The sequence below is a fragment of the Drosophila willistoni genome (genome assembly GCF_018902025.1).
Source record: "Drosophila willistoni isolate 14030-0811.24 chromosome XL unlocalized genomic scaffold, UCI_dwil_1.1 Seg142, whole genome shotgun sequence".
In the NCBI taxonomy this organism is placed as follows: domain Eukaryota; kingdom Metazoa; phylum Arthropoda; class Insecta; order Diptera; family Drosophilidae; genus Drosophila; species Drosophila willistoni.
In genome coordinates, this window is record NW_025814053.1 from 6,030,635 (window position 1) to 6,050,830 (window position 20,196).

Consider the following 20,196-nt stretch of genomic DNA (forward strand, 5'->3'; position numbering starts at 1 on the left):
GTCGAACGGCTGTTACATATAAAATTAAACCCTTTTTTGTTTTTGTTTTTCTTTAGTTTTTGGTAAGATAAAGCTAGAAGCTAAAAATAGAGCTAAAAATAGCTTCATCGGCAAAAAGGGAAAGGCAAAGGGCAAGAGAGGGTAGTTTGAACGCTTCCACTTAGCACTTGAGACGACATCAGGGTTAATGATGTGGGAAGAAACATCGCATTTTCTGGTCTGGTGTAGATTACCAAAAAAGTTTGTTTAGATTTTTCACATATGCTTGTTGTTTTGTTTCAATTGAAGGTCACTTAATATAATTAATTCATAAAAATCTCATCATCCAAGTCTCTCTCTCTATCTCTCTCACTCTCTATCTCCTAGTTTTTCTCTTATTCTCTTTCTCCGATTGTGAAATCAAAATCAATTTGCCTATTTATTGTTTTCATTTTTGTTTTCTTCTCCCTAATCTTTTTGTGGTCGGTTCACTTTTATCTCAGGGTTACAAAACCCATACAAATACATACATACATACATATATAATTTGTTATACCCTTGAAAAAAGTGTTTACGACTAAATTTCAAGATCTAATATAATGTTTTGATCCAAATAGTTCTAAAAAAAAATTAAACATAAAGTTTTAGAAAAAGAAAGTGTTATATTTTTTTCAATTTATTCAAACAAATTCAAATATTTCAAAATTTTGTAGATTTTCGGTGAATTTTTGAGGAAGAAACCTTTTTCAAAATGTTTATTTTCACAATTTTTCACAAGATAAAAATATTGAAAAGCTTCAACTCTCTTTTGAGGGTATAGAAATGTTGGTCATTAGCCAATTCGATCATCTGATTATATGCTTGTTTATGGATGGGCCAGACACTATTATTATTTGGAGTTTTTATCAACTGGCAATGTGTATGAGTAGCAGAAACAGGTCGCTGCTGATAACACGACCGTCAGTCAGTCAGCTAGCCAGTCAGTCAGACAGTTACTTAGTTTATAATTTAATTTACAAGATTTACTGTTAGTTAACCTTTGGGCAAAAAGATCAACATAATGTCATGTGGGCGGGATTTATTTTATTGGTATGCTTATACGAACTTCCTAAATCTTTATAAAATATGAATTTGAATTAGCAAATTTTACCGTTAGAGGCGCTTCCAGCGGCCGAAATCTGTTTAAAAGACATTAATATTAAAAATTTCAATTCATTTCACTTAAACTTTTTCCCATAGATCTAAAACTAATGATATTGCATCTAATCCAAGGCCGATATTTGACACAGTTTTACACTCTTTATGTTTTTTTTTTACATTGACTCTCAAACTGTAAAGTGTATACATGAGTCGCCTTTTAAAGGAAACTTCTCTTTACTACTTGTCCTTACACATATCCTGTTTTCTTATTAGCATAAGCGGGTATATTAGGCACTTAAAAACATTAAAAACGAGACAACCTTAAAAATTGTCTGATTCGCAGGATTTGTACAAAGATTTTTGAATTTCTTCTTTATTTTTGTCTAGGATAGTTTTATATCGAGGTTTTTAAGTGTCTCTCTCTCTCTCTCTCTCTCTCTCACTTCGCTCTCCTTCTCTCTCTTTGAGTTAAAGTCGAAAACCTACCACAACAGAAACCAAGGCAAAAGGATGCGTTGCAACTAGCACGTAGACTCTTGCTCAGTTGGTGGTGGTGCAGGCAAACGAATGGAAAAAGACACAACGCAATTAAATTCTTTTTTTTTGTTTTTTGTTTTATGTCATTTTATGTAAGAGCGAAGCGGGTCAACGAGCTCTCTTTTGCCGGTGTGTCGGCTTGTGTAGTCGTCTGCAGTGACGACGTGCCAAAAACGGCATACAAAATGAGCGCAGAACCCGCCTCCCGCCTTTCGCCTTCCGCCCTCATGCTGAGCGAAAAACTACTCTATCTATCTCGTGCTACTTGCAGCAGCAGCATCTCCGAATTGCTGAGCCGGCTATGAGGCGCAACACGTACGCCAAAAAAACAAAAAACAGAATTAATTCTACAAAAACAAAAACCACACAAAATTAATGGCGTTGCGGAAATCTCAGACTGCCTTGAATAACAAAATATAATAATGAAAAACGAATAAAAGACGCGAATTCTACAGCGGACAAGGCTGTGCTTTCGGCTGTAGCCTCACACTCACACTCACTCGCTCACACGCACACATTTAAAACATACATTAAGTTCGGAGCAATGTTTCGTTTCGATGGTCTCTACATATACAGAGCTACATACATATATTTGTACAATTTACATTAACAATTTACATTTACAATTCTTACTTATTACGCATTTCGATTAATGGCAAGCCCTGTTTATGTTTTTTTTTGGGTTTTGTCTCCTCTTGAGTGCCGTCAGGTGACTTCTTGAAGTCGTGTGCCTTCGTGACTCTACAGTTAGCAGCAGCAGATGGATGCCCCAAATGGGGGAGATAAATGCATAGAAAATTTTATGAAACAGTTGTTAAATTGATACACAAATGCATATAAAGTGATGGGTGCTGGGATGGTGGGGGCGTGGAGGATGGGGGAGTGGCGCCTAGTTTAGTTACGTGACGCTTTGTCAGTCGCCCGATGCTTGGCGTGCGACGTCGACGTCGTCGTTTGCATGCATATGCACGTAGCACTGCAGGTTTATGCGGTAAACTTAAACATCAGGAATAAGGCAGGACAAAAATTCCTTTTCAGTGAATTTAAAACTGTTGATTTTTCTTTACCATCGATGTTTATGCATAAACAAAACAAATTTACAAACATTGTGAGAGAAATTTCTGCCCAAAAGCTTCATTTAAAATGTGTTCATAATTTTGTTAACGGCATAAACGTTTGGCAAAAATGTTTTGTAGCTAAGCCTCGAGAGTGCATTGTACCCTGTTTTTTTTTTAACGGTAAAGTGGCTCTCATTTGGCTCCCCCATGCACTGCAGCCATGTATGTATGTATGCACAGACAAGAGAGAGTGAGAGGGAGACAGGTGCTTGTGTATGCATTGCTGGGGGGAGTGCGAAGGCCTTTTGTGGCGAGACATGTGTAAGCTTGTTGCATTCGCTTGTTCGATGGATGTTCGAGAACTTCGTACTGAGAATAGAAAATTTAAGTTTTGCATTGATCTTGATTTTGTTTTTTTGTTGTTCAACCAAAATGATTATACAATCACACAAACACATTTACATGCATGTAACAAATGCGTGTGCGTGTCCGTGTGTGTGTGTATCTGTGTGCGTAAACAGTTGCTCTTTGCTGAGGCAATGAAGTAGAACAGAAACACAGGCCGATACTTTGGCCTCTGTGCGTGTGTGTTGTGTGTTTGTCACACGACCTAAATACGCATTTTTTTTTTTTGAGTTTTATTATATTTTGTTATATATTTTTTCGTTTACTTTATCAATTTGTCTGCACACTATAAGTGCGTGTGTATGTATGTGTGTTGGTAAATAAACTGCACTACACTTTCTATCCATCTCTCTCTCTCTCTCTCTTCCTTTACAATTTCTTGAATTTCTACAGTTTGACAAACATTGGCAAATGTCAGCCATCTGTTGTTGTCTTGATCCCCTCGATTCCATGAGCTAAGGGCATATTAATGCATTACAAATAGAGTATAGAAATTGAATTGATTTTTTTTATGTTAAATTCTTTATTATTTGACAACAATTTCGACTCTAGTTAAATGTGGAGTTTAATTAAAGTTTTTTTTAACAAATTGCATCTAAACAAGGAAAAAGAGAACTGCCACTTTGAGCTGATGTACATATGTATGTACATACTTAATCCCTATGTACATATGTATGTGTATACATATTTACATCCTTCTATGGTTTAAATAATTTATAAGAATATTGACAAATTCTATGAACATTATAGAGTATCCCCGAGTCGTGTCTTTTATGCTGTTTACGGAATACTCTATTTCTTTTTTGGCTGCTGCTTCTTCAGCCGGCTTACATGGCTGTCTTAATATATGTAAGTACAAATATGCATATGTATGTGTATGTAAGTGTGTGATTATTTTGATGTGTGCATGTATTGAATGCTTCTGGCAACGTCGAAGTAGAAGCAGCTGTAGAAGAGACCCCGCACCACACACCCTTCTATTCAGACACACTCACTCACATTCAGGCAAAACCAGGCCCGGACTGGGACCCTGAGGGCCCATTGGGCATTCAAATTGAATGCTTGAAAAATTATGTCGAGGCGAATGAAAGGTACACATTTTTAGGTTTTACATCAAGTATGATCGCTTATGTGAATAAAAAAAAAACGACTTCTTACCAACAAAACAAACAATTTTATTTGCCTATCTCTTTTCAACAATGCACTTTTACGTAAGCCGTAATTTTACTATACTTTAAATCATCAAATAGTCAAAAGTTTTTGAAGTAAAATCCAGGGGCCCCAGCGTCCATCAGTTTGTGACGTTTAAAAAATGATTCGTAATGAGAACCTCGTTTGAAGGGCCCCTAGTGGCTAACTGGTATATTGCTACATTCAACTTCGGTTTTTCAAGAAAATTTTTCTATACTTCATTCGTTTTAAAGGGCCCCAGTCTTTTCCAGTCTTACAGAGCCTGTGAACGACAGGGGCCCCAGCGCCCATCGATTTATTATGGTAAAAAATGATTCTTACTGGGAACCTCGTCCGAGGGGCCCTAGTTATTAAAAACTGCTACTCTACTACATAAAATTTCATCAAAATTTGAGGCCCTACCTTAAGGGCCCACCGGGCATTTGCCCGGTTGCCCGGTGGGCCAGTCCGGGCCTGGACAAAACACTCACATACACACACACACAGAGACACCATTACAGCGCCGACGATGTTTTCGTTTCTTGAGCGCCGCAATGTCCACCGTTAAAACGTATTTGAACGTCCCAGCGAACGGTTGTGTTTTATTTCTTTCTCTCTCTTTTCAAAATTCGAAAAAACTCCTCGAAAAGAGTTCGAAGCAGAAGAAGAGGAAGAAGCTAAAGTGAAGAAAAAAAAAAACTAAAACGACTTTTAATACGCAAAATAAAGATAAAAAACGATTTTTGTTTAGTGAGTCTGGTCAAAGTTAATATTTTGAGAAAAACAAAAACAAAAGCCAAGAAACCGGTTACTAAATGAACCTACCACCAACAACTTTAACAATACAAACAACAATAGCAGCACCAGCAGCAGCAGCAACAACAAGAACAACTATAACAACATTTACAAGAGAAGAGGCAACAACAAGAAAGCAACGTTACAACTTTTCTTTATCCATTGCCTGATATTGGGCCCCAACAAAGACAGTGCATTGAAAACTGTAGAAACTCTGCGAAATTTCTGCGAAACGACAAAGAGTTGAGTAGAAAACAAATACAAAAAAACAAGAACAACTCACTAAAAGAGGAAACGCGAAATAAACAAAATGGCCTTCTCCATTGTAAGTCGCGGCCTTTTGCGCACTTCGAGGGAAATATTGGAACGCAATATGGCCGCTACGGTGGGTGCACTGCATCAGCAGCAGCACCAGCGGCCGCTGTCCACCATCTCCCCGCCCTCGTCCACACACAGTGATTACAATGTAAGTGTGTGTGTGTGTGTAAAGTTAATTTAATTAAAAAGAGAGAAAGAAAATTTGAGAATTTAGTTTTTCGGTTTTTTTACTCTCTCACTCTCTATCTGTTGTCTTGGGGAGGGCGGAGACAGAGGCAGAGGAGGAGGCCAAAATGAGGCCAGTGCTGCTCAAACTAAGCCTAACTATCACTCTAGTAGATGATCAAACAAAAAGAAAAACTCTGATCCATTCAAGTGAAATCTAAGAAAAATTGCAGAAAAGATTCGCCTGGCCCCGCCCCCTCCCCCTTATTTTGTGAGGGGAATCAATAAAAGAAACTCCCAACTTCCTTTTTCCTCTTTGCCCTCTCTCTTTCTCTCTCTCTGTCCCTTCTGCTTTGTTGGTTGGAACAACTGCGCAAAATACGCAAAAAACTTGCGCAAAGCGACAAACTCGAACAATAACAAGAAAAACTAGAGCATTCCCTTTCCTCATTCCATGACTTCCACCCAAATGGTCTCAGTCTCACCTCACCTCTCACCTCACCTCGTCAATTTGGTATTTGTCTATCATCATCAGCTGACAGCAGTTTGACATCCACAGGAAGTGGCTCATCTTGGACTATAATTTCCGTGGTACAGCTAACCTTTATGCAAAAAAAAAAACGAGTATTTATAAATTTTGCAAAAAACTTTGTTCGATTATGTCAGACAGCAGACTTTAAGATAATTAGAGAACTAGCTACATATATAAATATATATATACATCCAATTGGAATTGGTATTTCTTGATCTCTTGCTAACCAACTGAAAAGTTCCTTTCAAATCTTTAGAAATTCTATTAAATTTATCATGGAAAGTGTATTAAATTTCTTATATGTAGTAATAGTCTTTGGTCTTTGGTTTAGCCTTCTGTTTTTTTTTTGTTTTTCATGCCATTTTTTTTGATTTGTTTGTTTTTTGCTTTTTGCCATTTCAACATTGACCTGTTGCTCGACTGTCTGAGTTCTCTTTCATTAAATACTCTGTTCGTTTCTTTCGTTCTTTTGCTTCATTTTCGAAAACCAGTTTTTGTTTTTTTTAATTTTTTTGTTTTGTTTAATTTATTATTATTTAAAAAGAGGCCCGTGTTTGCATATTATTCAAATTGAATTTTGGTTTCTTTTTTCGTTTTGTTTTCTTTTTTTGGCTGTGTAGACTGAAAAACATGTTTACAGTTCGTTTAACCAAGCGTAGCCAGGCCAATTGAAACAATTTATGCATAAATATGATAATGTTTGATATCGAAATGATATCATCACCATTTCATTTCCCATTCAACCGATCAACGGCAGAGAAGAAATGCCTTGTAATTAAAAATGAGTTCACTTTTATCTCACCTGTTGGAACCAACTACCACCAAAAGACAAAAGACTGTCAACAGCAGCCAATTAACAAAAGTGTTAACAACTCAAATGCACAACTCATTAAGAGACTCATTGTCGATTGAGATTGATCGCTTTTAAAAAATCTCCATGAGTTTTCTTCTCGTATAAAAAATCCATTAGACGATATTATATTGTGTTGGATAAAGTATTTTACTCGAACTAAAGAGTCTCTAGAAGGCCTTCCACTTGATATTTCTTGAAAAGACTGATCTTCTGTTTTCAGTTGAGGTTATGTTTATTAGGGAAGAATTCAGGAGGTAATTGTCCAAGTTGTCTAGCCTGTAAAAGCAGTGATCCTTAATCTATTTTTCTAAACAAGCTGATAACGTTTACTAAAAGTTTTCAAAAATTTTAAGACTTGAAGCCAAGTATTAATATTCAATATATTGACCAAGTGCTTCGCATTAATAGCAGAAAATTCTTGAGACTTTATTTTGGAATAAAACTCTCTAAAGCTGTGTTAAGTCTTCCAAAACAAATGGCAGAAACTTCTAATCTACGTAAACTTTTCTTTTTTTTCTTCAAGCTTATCTACGACATCTGCTGCTGTGTTTACCTTGAATAAATATTTAAAAAACCGTAATCCAAGTTCCATTTTCCATTTCATTTCATTCCAAAACAAGCCACACTTGTTTTTTTCGTTCAGCCACGTGGTCGAGCCTCTCAAACTGTAAGAGCCCCGCACAGTGTTTGATCTTCAATAGAATAAGAGAGGGAGAGAGAGAGAGTGAGATAGAGGGAGAGCTGACTGAGAACTGACCTTAACCAAAAAAAAAAAACTAAATAAAATAAATATTGAAAACAAAAACACAATAAAACTGCACATAAGTTGTAATTGTTATTATATGTTTGTTTATATACAAACCATGAATGAAGGGCAGCAGTCAGCATGGGGCAACAACAGCAAAAACAAAAACAAAAACAAAAACATGTTTTAGAACATTCTCGTTAACATCAGTGATGCTCAAACTGTATTATTTGTTTTTTGCAGCGCCTTCTACTTGTTGCATCCGGAGCTGGATCTCAGCAGCAGCAGCAGCCGTGGCATCAAATGCCAGCAGCTGCCGTGCAGCAGGCCGTACGTCAATATTCAAAGAAAACTGCCGGAGCGGCCACATTGCGACGCGAGGAGAGCGACAGCGATTCGGATTCGGATGATGAATTCGAGAGACGTCGCCAGAAGAATGCCAAATCGAAGCGTAGTGAGCGGGTGAGTGAACTTCCCAAAAAAAAAAAGAAAAAAAAAACCGGATTCGTTTCGAACTAATTCCACGTGGGGGCGAAATGTAAAAACGTGTTTTTACACATTCGTTTCGTTTTTTCGATCAATGGCGTGTTCAATGTCATCTTTAGAGTTCATTCAATAATCTTCATTACATCAAAATGTAGCAATCAGTTTTGGTTACAATCGAAAATCTGTTTCAATTTCCAAATATGTATCTATGTATGTATGTATGTATATTAGGCTGGGTCAACTTATATGGAGCAAAAAAAACGCCATAATCGTCCACCTGATTCGGATACCACGAAGAATTCCAAGACTTATTGACCAATAATGAATTTCTAGCCCGCGCATAGAAGCCATAATAGTTAGCTGATTGAGATAATTCATTCAAAATTTTGAATATTTCCTAAAAACTCTTGTTTTAAAATATTAAGCTTTCTTCTATATCTAAAGTCTGTTCAGTCATTGGCTTAAGTCTAAGGCTAGTGAAACTTAAGCTAAACAAACCCATTACGGTTAACCAGTTAAACTAATTTAATCGATCATCCGGAGGGAAAAAGCTACAAAACTTAAAAAAAGCGATTTCCCTATAGCTAAAATAAAATATTTGTCTAATCAAGTCCCAAATTTAAATCACTTCAATCTATTTTTTATGTCTATTTTGATTATACGGATACGATTATGTTGGATATTTCGATTTGAATAGTTTACTTGTTTATTCCAAAAAAATTTAGTAAATTTAGTGGCTATTAAACTTAAAGTGCAAGTTTATATTTAGCTTTACTTAGTTAAAGTTTTCAATTCAAATTCGCCTCTTGAAATTCGCTCTCAGCTTTGAAAAAAGCTGCAGATTAAGCGAGTAACGGTTAAAAAGCGGTAGAGAGCTTTTTTTGTCATTCCAAAGGCGGCGCCAGTGAGGAGGGAATTTCCCAAAAGTATGACATATCCTTTTAGTCAGAATTGTCCTTCTCATTTAGTTAGTTCTGTTATAGTCCTTGAAAGCTTTTCCAAGCAGTTTTCCCCTTTGGGGTAAAGGTTTGAAACATGACTAACTGAACTTTGATGAAAAAGGACCTTACTTGATTTGTGCTTTCCTTTTTGTTATTTTAGGGCGACTCTGCTTTTTGGCGCCGCAAAATGCGCACATTGCATCGCATTATGGATGTAAACCATGATGGAGTCATCTCGTTTGATGACTTTAATTTGTTGGCAAAACGTTTCAACGATTTGGGCCATTTGACACCCGAAGTTGCCGCCGAATTCACCGATGTGATCAAACAGACTTGGGAGGAGCAATTTGGCGAGATAACCCCATATAATCTGGTGACAGCTGAGCAATTTCTTACCGATTTGCATCATCGTTTGAACGATAAGAAAATGGCTAAGCGCATTGGACGCTTTTTGCCCTATTTGTTTAAGGTTTGTACACATTTTGTTTCTCTTTAAGTCTGTTTTTTGACCTATTATGTTTTGTGGTTTTTAGGCCGTTGATTTTGATCACACTGGCCATTTGGATCTCGAACAATATAAGCTCTTCTTTCGCTGTCTGGGACTAACCGAAGATGATGCTGCCGTTTCATTTGCTGTGATAGACAAGAACGGTGATGGCCAATTGTCGCTCAAGGAGTTTGTGCACTTGGGCCGTCAATTCTTTTTAACCGAGGACGAATCGAAGATATCGAAAATGTTCTGGGGCCCATTGATTGCTGATCATTGACGTGTTCCAGCCACTGCTGTAGATCAACATCATCATGTTCACGATGCCACAAATAATATCAATACTATCAACAAGAAGAACAAGAAGAACAGCACCGACAACATTGAGAATAAGCCATTGCTGCCACAAATGACAACAACGACAACGTTGCCAACAATACGACGCGTGCAGGAGGCATGCGGCAGTTGGCCGTATCTACAGTATGTGGCGCCTTATCAATCGGCGGAACAACAACATCGACGACGACAACAACAACAACAACAATACACAATCACAATAAGGAGCATGAGCATTTACGACTTTTTACGGCAACATTTCAATCAAACGGTCCATAATTATCGCAAACATCGACGCTACTCGGATTTGGATGATGATTCTGACCTAGAGCCACCGCCTTGTCCCAAATTGCGCAAGCATAACTATTCCAACTATCAGAAGTGTCACGAGAAAGGGCAACAAGATCATCATTATCATTACCATCAACATCATCATCGACAGCATCATCAACATCATCATAATGATCATTATCAGCATAATCATCAGCATGGCCCAAATTCAAATATGAATAACTACGATATAAGATTCTTTTTCTATGTTAACTCTCTAATTGTATTCACCATGTCATGCCACAATACGGGCGATGATTTTAAGCATTTTATCGTTTATCGCATAAGGAAATTTGATCGATTGCGACGAAAGGCACGTAAGCGACGCAAGCGTCGCCCAAAGCCAGGAGCAACAGCAGCAGCAGCAGCAGCAGCAGGATCACCACATCCTGCAGAATTGCAATTGTGAGAGGCAGGCGGTGTTCAAAAATAAATTTTGTTTTTTTTTTTCTATTATTATTATTTTTGTCTGTCGCTTAGTCTATAAAATATTATTATTACTTGTAACTGGATATATGTAAAACCATTGCATGATATAACAAAACGAAACCTATTATAATATATTATATATATACACACCCAAACATATAAAATAAAATCAAACAAAAAATCAATTTTCATAGAGTTTTGATATTAGATCGTCGTTTTTAAAGATCAAATTATTAATTCTTGATGAGAAATATGAAGAAGAATGTGAAAACAAATCAGAAAAATTGAAATGAATGTTGAAGCTTATAAAACAAGAGTTATTACTATAGAATAGAATCTTGAACTTCAAATTTGTAAAACAACAAATGATATGTCATTTATCACAGAAAAGTAGTCAATTTCTTGTCAAATTTTATGTTTTTTATTAATTTTTGAATTCATTTCCTCTAAGATGGACGTACTTTACTCAGAAATCTTTGGCAACAACTATTTTAAGTAGTTAAATTCTATTTTGTATCAAAAGTAAGTTAATTTTGCGTGACACATAGGCGCCATCTATGAACAGGTGGAAAACTTTCGAAACGCAAAGAAATCGTAATCGATAAAGTGATTGTGAGATTTGAAGTTGTTAGAGATGATTTGATTTTAGTTTGATATACACTTGTAGAGGGTATTATAAATCGGTCAGATGTTTCTACATAGACATTTCCGAAGATACAAATTATGTATGTTCTTGATCATCATAAGAAGCTGAGTCGATATAGCCATTCTCCAGTTAAAAGTTCCAGAAAGCTATTGGAAAGCGAATTATTGCATGCTTGAAATTTGTTTGGATCGGCTCACTATATAATTTAATGCTAAACGAAAAACGAGTTGGAGTATCTTCAGTAAATTTACTGATCACTTAGTTTCTAGGGTGAAACATTATATTTTCTGATTGCAATAAGATCTGATAAAGAAGTAGAATGAGAATTTGCAAGTTATTAATACCAATTGTGATTCCCAAGTGGTTTAAGCGTTAAGTGTTTAACGCAGGACAAAACTTTGCAGTTCTTCTTTCAAATATGGTATTTCAGCAAGGACGTAGCAAGGTAAGGCGGAGGGGATATTATTTTTTAGCGTTGAAGATATGGTATGGCCATTACAATTGTGGATTCTTTAGCGAAGTCTGCTGATGGTAGAACTTGGTGGTTCTTGAAATAGCTATACAGATAACCTGCTCACCTTTTGTGCTGCCTATGATTTAAAGTCTTACAAATAAATCAGTAAGATTGACCTGAAGCCCCGCTCAAACAAAGTTTTTGATTAACTTCAATAAGGTCGAAATCTAGACAAATATTTTTTAGGAATTTTATTTAATTTAAGAAGAATTTTAGTTAAGCTTTTGTCTTGCATAATTTTAAAGATGAAGATCCATTTTTGGTTTTACAAATCAAAATGTATTGAAAAAATAAAGTAAGAAAATGCCTGTCGCCCCCCTGATTAGGCTACGCCCATGTACTTTAGCCTTAAGATGGGTGAAAAGAAATTTGAACAGATTAGAAAACTAAGAAAACATGTTAACGTTTTACTTTAACAGCGTTAGGGCAAGTTGAATGTACTTACTTATGAGTTACCTTTACTTGTGCTATGATTTTCCGATAACATTGCAAACACAGAGATTATTTTTTAAGCAGAGGCTCTGTGGGCTCTTTATTTGTTTCCACCAAATCACAGCGTATCTTTTTTTTTGGTTTTTAGTTGGCTCTTCGCTTCTTTGGCTTCTTTTTCGAGAGCCCCAAAATCAACAAACGCAAATTGCATGCAAATGCAAAAAAAAAAAAGGCAGACGATGCCAGGCCGGCCCATCCCCCCGCACCCAACCCCTGGCCACGTCGCTCTTGGGTCCTTTTTGCTAGCCGTGAAGCCACAGTTACCTCTTGTCCTGCACCATCTTACTTGCCGCCAACTCAACTCTTGCGGCCTTAGCATCTGCGGCCACATATCATTATGTAAGCGCTCTGCGAAAAGGATTTGCGATATCAACTGAAAAGTGTTTAGCTCCGACAGTAAAAAAATGTCGCGCGTAAATCTCTACGATGGTCACCCACCCACCTAAACCACCCAAAACACTCAACGCCCCTTGCCACCACCCCCATCACCCCCTCCCCCTTAGAAACAAATGGTCGTCTAGGCTGGCTGACCAGAGCTCATTATGCGCATTTGTTGCAAGGCTCGCCCATTTTGTTCCCATTTCTTTTTTTTTTCCTTTTATTTTTTGTTTTTTTTTTTTTTGCATTTTTATTCATTTGTAGCTAATAATTTTAATGCTATTCAAAATTATGTTGCAAAAAATAAAAAAAATGAAAAAAATAAAAAATTAAGAAATGTGGGAGATGGTAGGAAGCATGTGAAAGCATTTGCTGAAGCGACTTACATACATATGTACACACACACACACACACACACACACACCACACACACACACACACACACACACACACACACACACACACACACACACACACACACACACACACACACACACACACACACACACACACACACACACACTCATACGTGTACATAAATTGCATTTGTATCTAAGAGGACATTAGTTTAATGCACTTGCCAAAAATATTTCAAAAATCGAATGATGATTTTATGCGGTAATTTGACTGACACTTTCCAAACCTTTTCACGTTTCAATTTTGGTTACTTAAAGTAATTTCCTCAAGATTTAGAAAAAGAAAAAGATATTTCAATCGTATCTCCATCACGAATATCTAAGTGATCCATTGACATAACTGTATTCCAAAGGATAATGCCTAAAGAAGTTTAGATGAGTTTAGAATAAAGGATTATATTGAGGATTCCATTTGGTAACGGTTTTATAGGGCTTAAACGATTCCTTGAAACTTGATAGTATTTATACATTACGTATACGCCATGTGTTCTTGCATAGAGTAAGTCGTTCAAAAACTATTGAATTTAATGAAAAATATAGCAATCGACGGAGAGCTCAATTTGCTTTCTTTCCTAGTTTAAGCAAAAAAGTGCATTGGTATAAATTAATGTCATAAAACGTAAAGGATAACGAACCTTTGTGAAATTTGAGTCGACTCAAAGTCAATCTTCTAAAGCAGGTTGTCCAATATCCACCAATTTCTACAATTGCCGGTCTAAAACTGTTTGAGAATTATAGCTACAAGCTGAAGTTTACGAGACTTAATTTAATTTTCAGATTCAGGACAAAACTTTGGTCTTTATGGATGGCATTTTAAGCAGATTGGTTTTAAGTGTATGCTTATTAGTGGGATGCAGTTGGACACCATCGAGCAGTGGCCCGCTTTATCTGTGTCTGTGTGTGTGTGTGTGTGTTAGCGAGTGTCCTTTGCGCATTTCTTACTTGCTTCAATATTTTATAATTTCATTTTTTTTTTTGTTTTTAGCTCATGCCACGCACATGACGTCCAACGTCGTTGCTTATCCCTTTGCCACTTTCCTTCCTCATTTCTAAGGCCCCTGCCACAGTATCCAACACACACACACACACACACACACACAGTGCAACATCTTTCATTATGTAAATGCATGCTTTACACATTTTTTCTGGGTTTTTTTTTTATCTGTACATATATATATATATCCTTTTTTTTGCGCTTAGCAGTTGCCTTGCTTGTCCACTCTCTGGTTTGCCATATTTTTTATTTCTCAACGCGCTGGCTTGGGATTTGTTCGCGCTATATAGAGATATATATACATATGCAGGATGTAGGATATGTAAATGGCACATACATACTGATATACATATATATATGTGTGTTTGTGTATATGTGTGTTTTCCTTCTATCTTACCCTTTTCCCACTATTTGCCATTTCAACGTGTTTTATCGCGTTTTAAAAGCAGTTTTTAAAAATTAAAAGCACGTCCTAAGTCCACATTTGGTCAAACAGCTGGGACCAGTTTGGGGCCAGAAGAAAATGCCAAAAAAAAAAAACCAAACCTTCCACCATTTCATTCCATTCCATACCGAAAAAAACACACTTCCTACTTACTATTGAAATGAAAAAGTTGAAGCAGAAAAATCTGAGTGCTCCATCATCAACTTTAGTGCTCATGAAACTCAATTTGGATGTTGGTTAAAAGCTTTGAATATAATTTTTAATCAATGCTTAAGAAATCAAATGGTTTTTTTTTAATGGAAAATTGCATTATGCCGATTCTTATTCCATATTTATATGAAATATAATTAGAAGGGATCCTATTTATATATTGGAAATCGGCAATGCTTATGTCAATACGCAAAATATGGCAGCGCCATTTTTGAACGATCTTTTTTCGACACAAATGCCACAGAGGCATAAGGTATTAGGTATTTGTTTACCCCAAAGATATGCTGAACTAAACTATTTCTCGACAGAATTTTCCTTGGATTATTTTTCACAACTCTCGACGTGGATACTTCCAAAAGGAATGTATCGATAAGCTCAGTTTATTGTCATCAAAAAAATCATCTTGGCTTCTTCGCTTCATAAAACGTTGGGCCAAAGAATTTGGTGACCCCTACGTAACAAAGGTTTTATACATTTCGTTAGTTCGCCCTACTCTAGAATATTGCTCGCCAGTGTGGAACCCTCAATATGATGTTCACTAGCGTAATATTGAATCGGTTCAGCTACAATTCCTTAAGTTCGCGTTACGCGGTCTTAATTGGGACCCGAGTCTTCGGCTACCTTCTTATTCTGACAGACTTCTTCTTATTAATCTTTCTTCACTTTACAACCGTAGGCTTGTATTTGGCATTCTCTTTCTCCATAAACTAGTCAACTAGATACGCTTTATTTTTGTGTTCACTCACGTCGGACCAGAAACTTTTTTCCTATTCACCTTAGTAGATGACTGACTAACTACTCTCTTCATGAACCTTTTCGCGTTCTTTGCCAATCTTTTAATAACCTTTCTCACCTTATCTCTCCTTATCTTTCTGTCAGTTCTCTTCGCGCTATACTTTTCAATCATCTACAACGAAACCGCTGAATATGTTTTGGACTTGGATTGCTTGCAACTCATCCCTGACCACATTGGCTGTGAATCGGGGCATAGCTGACACCTTGTGCAAATAAAACACCTCCACCGGGTCGGGGATTTTTGTATATAAAGCTAAGCTACCTTCTACGTCGACTGCTGGTTAGTTGACGTAAATAAATAAATAAAAAAAACGACAGTTAATCGCTTGTTGGCGAAATTTAATCGTTTGGTCTGGAGTTCAGTCGCTGATCAGTTCCGTGACGATCGTTCTAAATCAGTTGTTGGGCCATAAAATAGCGACCAACATATTATGATGGATGCTTTCCTTCAAGGCTTTATTCTCGTTATCATTAAAGTAAGTGTCAGGTGTTAATGGTAACAACTTCCAATTAAGAATTGGATCAAACCTGTATGAACCAAATTGAAATTGAGTAACAGACAATTGCCTTGTATATGTATATAAAACTTTAGCAACTTATTTGTGGCCACACAGTTTTTGGTGAAACTAAGAAAAGCAATTTAGAATAATATAACTAAAATTTAAGTATCTAACATAATAAAGTTTTGCCTGTTACTGCAGTTGGTTGTTGTCATTGTTGTTTTTGTTGTTGTTGCTGCCGTGTTGTTCATGTAGCCACAAATGCCTTTGCGGTTGTTATAAATTTTCTAAGCTAATCATGGACAACAAGACGCACTGCGAGTCACTTATCCTAACATGAGGCCATAAAAGTGCGCTAATGTTAACCCATTGCTGCCGTTTGAATTACAACACCATCTTTCTTACACACACACACACACACACAGTCACAGGCACACCCACTCGATGTGTGTGTGTGTGTGTATGCTCTTCTGCTGCTGCCTAGCATGACAATTTAATTACAGCACCTGAGTTTTTGGTAGAGCAAGAGATATGTAGCATCAATCTGAGGCTTAGACAAGACAATTTTCGCTTACATATACATATAATTATGCATTATGTTACTCAACTCTCTCTCTGCCTCTTCCTTGCCTGATAAACACCTTGGCCAAAAAGAAAACGGAATAACCAAACGAAAATTTCTTTACTCTCTCTTCAAAAGGGGAAGCAAAACGGGTTACAATGATACAATGAGACAAATTTTTTTTCCTATAGCCGAAGTTTATATACCATATAATTTCAGATATTTAAACTCATTGGCCACTATTTTTAGTTAAGAACTATTGAATAAAGTGATTTGAAAAAGTGATTAAAACGATTACAAAAAGGAAGAACAAAAATAGTTGCCTACTTTTTGGGGCTCCCTCTAAAAATGTTTGCTTGATCTACTTGAAATGGTGTTGCATAAAATGAGCTTTACCCCTTTTTCATTCGACTTTTCCATAGTGTATACATATATATGTATATATATATATTTATATATTAAATTAAGCCATTTGCATGCGCGTATTTTTTGGCCACCACCACCTTTTTAACCCAGCCTTGTTGTAGATTATTAAAAATTATGTCTCACAGTAGGACATGCCAGGCAATGCCATATTACCCCCATACTCTAGCCTACCATCCCCTCTCGCACCCTACTCGCTGAAGCCACATAGGCCACATTAATGTGCCAGTCAGGCAGCAGGCAACAGAGGCGAAGCGATAAGAAGCAGCATCAGGCAGCAGTTGCAAAACATTTTTTTTGGCTTTCTCTTTTTTTTTTTGGCTAGTTTAGTTATTGTTGTTGTTGTTATTCTTGTGGGGAGGCAGACGTGAAATCCACGCAGAAATTATATTTTGACGTTTGTCAGCGGTGCTAAAGCAACAGCAACAACAACGAGAAGGAAGAGAAACTGTAGAGAGAACCTAAACTGAATGTTATCTCCATGCAACATACCGAAACTTTGATACCCTTGCTGATCTTTGACCATGACTGACCATAAGTGTCGCAAGATTAAATACTCACACGGTTAGCCAATTGGCTTAAAGCTACATAAGCTTTTTTTTTAACAGTTTTTAAAGAGACTTGGGCCAAAGAGGAATATTATAACCTTCAATCCTTTAAATTTGATGCCAATTTCTGCTTATGCTGGGAGTTACGTTCCTAGGCGAATCCGTTTCAAACAAGACATGAACTGCAAATAATGGGTTACCTTCCTTTTCATTATACAGAGGACTCGGAGGATCATCAAATCATATACCAGTAACTAAGTGAGCAGATATTACTTTATATCATTGAGTTTGTTTTGTTGGCTCGATGGTTTTTCCTTCATCTAATATTACAAGCATTTCTTCTATACTGATCGGCGACTTACTTAGATTTAGATGTTTCAAGTGTGTTGAATTAAAAAATACTAATCATAAAAGATCTAAAATAAATGCTAAAACTCAAATAATTTCAAGATACGCCAAATTCTTCAAATATTGTATTATCCTGTCGCTTTGCTACTGCTTTCAATCTGTGGCCCGTTTCTCTTCACAATGCTCTGGTAGAGAAGCAATGGCATCGTCTTGATCCTTGGGGAGGCCTCGCCTGAGATTTGTTTAACTAAATTTATGTGTTTGTAAAATGTCTCTCCTCTCTGTGTGTGTGTGTGTGTGTGTTGTCTGTCCTGGCACTGGCGGCTTCTTTCTCCCTTTGGTTGTTTGCTCATGTTCTCTATCTCTATGTGACATAAGCCGCCGCGTTGCTTAGTTTTTAAAACTTATTTTAATGTGGACATTTTTGTTGTTTCAGTTTGTTCTCCATGTGCACTAGGTGAGTGTGTGTGTGTGTGTGTGTGTGTTGGTGGGGCCTTTTGTGATTTGGGGCTGCTTCTGCTGCGCTTAATACATTTAAATTGCTGTGGTGGTGTCCAAATCCTTTGTTAATGTAACGCCAGCCAAGTGGTTAAGGTCTTCTTTACCAAATTGAAATAGCTTTAGGCACATAAAATTTCTAAATCTCTAACTTCAAAATAGAAATTGCAGAAACATTAGAAGAAAAGACTCTCCAAAGTTCATACATATATCGAAAGATCGTAAGGAGGAAATTGTCGAAAAATGCGAACTGCTTGATAATTGAACTGAATTTTCGATAAATATTTGATTTTCACTTAATTTTTTTTTATTTGCAACATTTGGAAATGGCCTAGGCGTATGTCTTCAGGTCTTTTGATGGGTGTGAGTTTCACAAAATTTTTGGTACAAACGAACGATAAAAAGGTTGAACAAAAAGTTTGAAAAATTTCAATCTAAACGGTGCGCTTTAGAAGTCCCAGAGCCTTCTGCACGATATTCTTGATGCCCAATTTGGTTTGGACCAACTCGATCATAGCTCCCGGGCTCAAGGCTTGGTTGTGCGGCGGCATTGGCAGCAAGGCATCGTCCGATGGCGATTGAGATCCTTTGTAGGACTCGACAACAGCACGGCGTGTACGATAGGCCATGGGTGAGGTCAATGTTGGCATCGGGGCAACTGGCTCGACAATGGTTGTTGCACTGGCAGCCACTGTTGCTGTTGCTGTCTCGCTCAGACGATAGTTTTTGGCCTTTGTTGGCACAATCGGTGGGATTTTGGACTGGACCAAATGAAAAGTAATTACATATCTCACCTCAAGGACATCTTACAGGACAACTTACCATTATTAATCAATATCAAAGGGATTGAGCAAAAAATATATAGATATTTATCCAAATTAAGAAAGATTTTTATTTTTATTTAAATTTTTTTGGTTGTTGTTGCTTTGATAGCTTAGACTAGACTAAAATATACGTCGAGAGAGATGAAACAGCTTGACAAATTTTACTTTGATTTTAAAAAACCAACGATTGCTAGATTACATTAAGTTCGAATCAAAATTAGAATCGTTTAAATTTCAATTAGAAGCCAAAATCTAGTTGGCATTGAAATTTAAATATTATTTCATTTAGTTTACTTTTTATTACTTTGAGCACTTTTTTTCTTGTTAGCAATATAGAAAAGAAAAAGGAAAAGTCCATTGAGCGCGAATGTCGAAGATAAAGAAAAGAGATTGCAGAAACTCTCTGGGGGAAGCTGGGGGAAAACGCCTAAGCAAGGATCAATACTTTTAATGTTAGATGCTACTAGGATATGACTCATGTTGGATTCTCGTTAAATGGCGATGCCTTTTGGAAACAACTGTACAACTTCCATCTTATTCTAGACGACTTCAGTTAATTAAACTTCCTTCTTTAACTAATCGTAGAACTATATGCTTGGTGTAACTTTTCTTTACAAACTTTTGAATGGTGAGATTGACTCTTTCGAGCTGTTGAGCCACATTAACATTTCTGTTCCATCTAGAAGGACTAACTTTTCTCTCAATGAACCTTTTCGTATACTATGTAGTGACTTCAACAGACTTTGGCACGTTATCGGTTTCGAAACATCGCTTTCGGGTCACATTACCTTTACTTAGGGTCAATCGTAACAGGCCCGGGCTTGGTGTCATATGGGCCACTTGTTCGTACTGAGCGTTGTACGACTACGTCTACTTATATATATATATAGAAGACTG

General features: G+C 36.8%; 2 protein-coding genes across 2 annotated transcripts; one reads left to right on the plus strand and one right to left on the minus strand.

Annotated features, from left to right (window-relative positions):
• The first annotated feature begins 4,853 nt into the window (after positions 1–4,853).
• Positions 4,854–10,891, plus strand: LOC6644704. Its single transcript, XM_002067491.4, is given in 4 exon segments — positions 4,854–5,550; positions 7,941–8,159; positions 9,285–9,593; positions 9,658–10,891. Coding segments are annotated over 4 exon segments (1,713 nt in total). The 5' UTR covers positions 4,854–5,394; the 3' UTR covers positions 10,687–10,891.
• A 7,868-nt stretch (positions 10,892–18,759) lies between these two features.
• Positions 18,760–19,377, minus strand: LOC6644703. Its single transcript, XM_023177022.2, has 2 exons — positions 19,298–19,377; positions 18,760–19,236 (listed from the first exon to the last, which is right to left on the minus strand). The coding sequence occupies exons 1-2, from the start codon at positions 19,298–19,300 to the stop codon at positions 18,910–18,912; spliced, it is 330 nt and encodes a 109-aa protein (XP_023032790.1). The 5' UTR covers positions 19,301–19,377; the 3' UTR covers positions 18,760–18,909.
• Between the last annotated feature and the right edge of the window lie 819 nt (positions 19,378–20,196).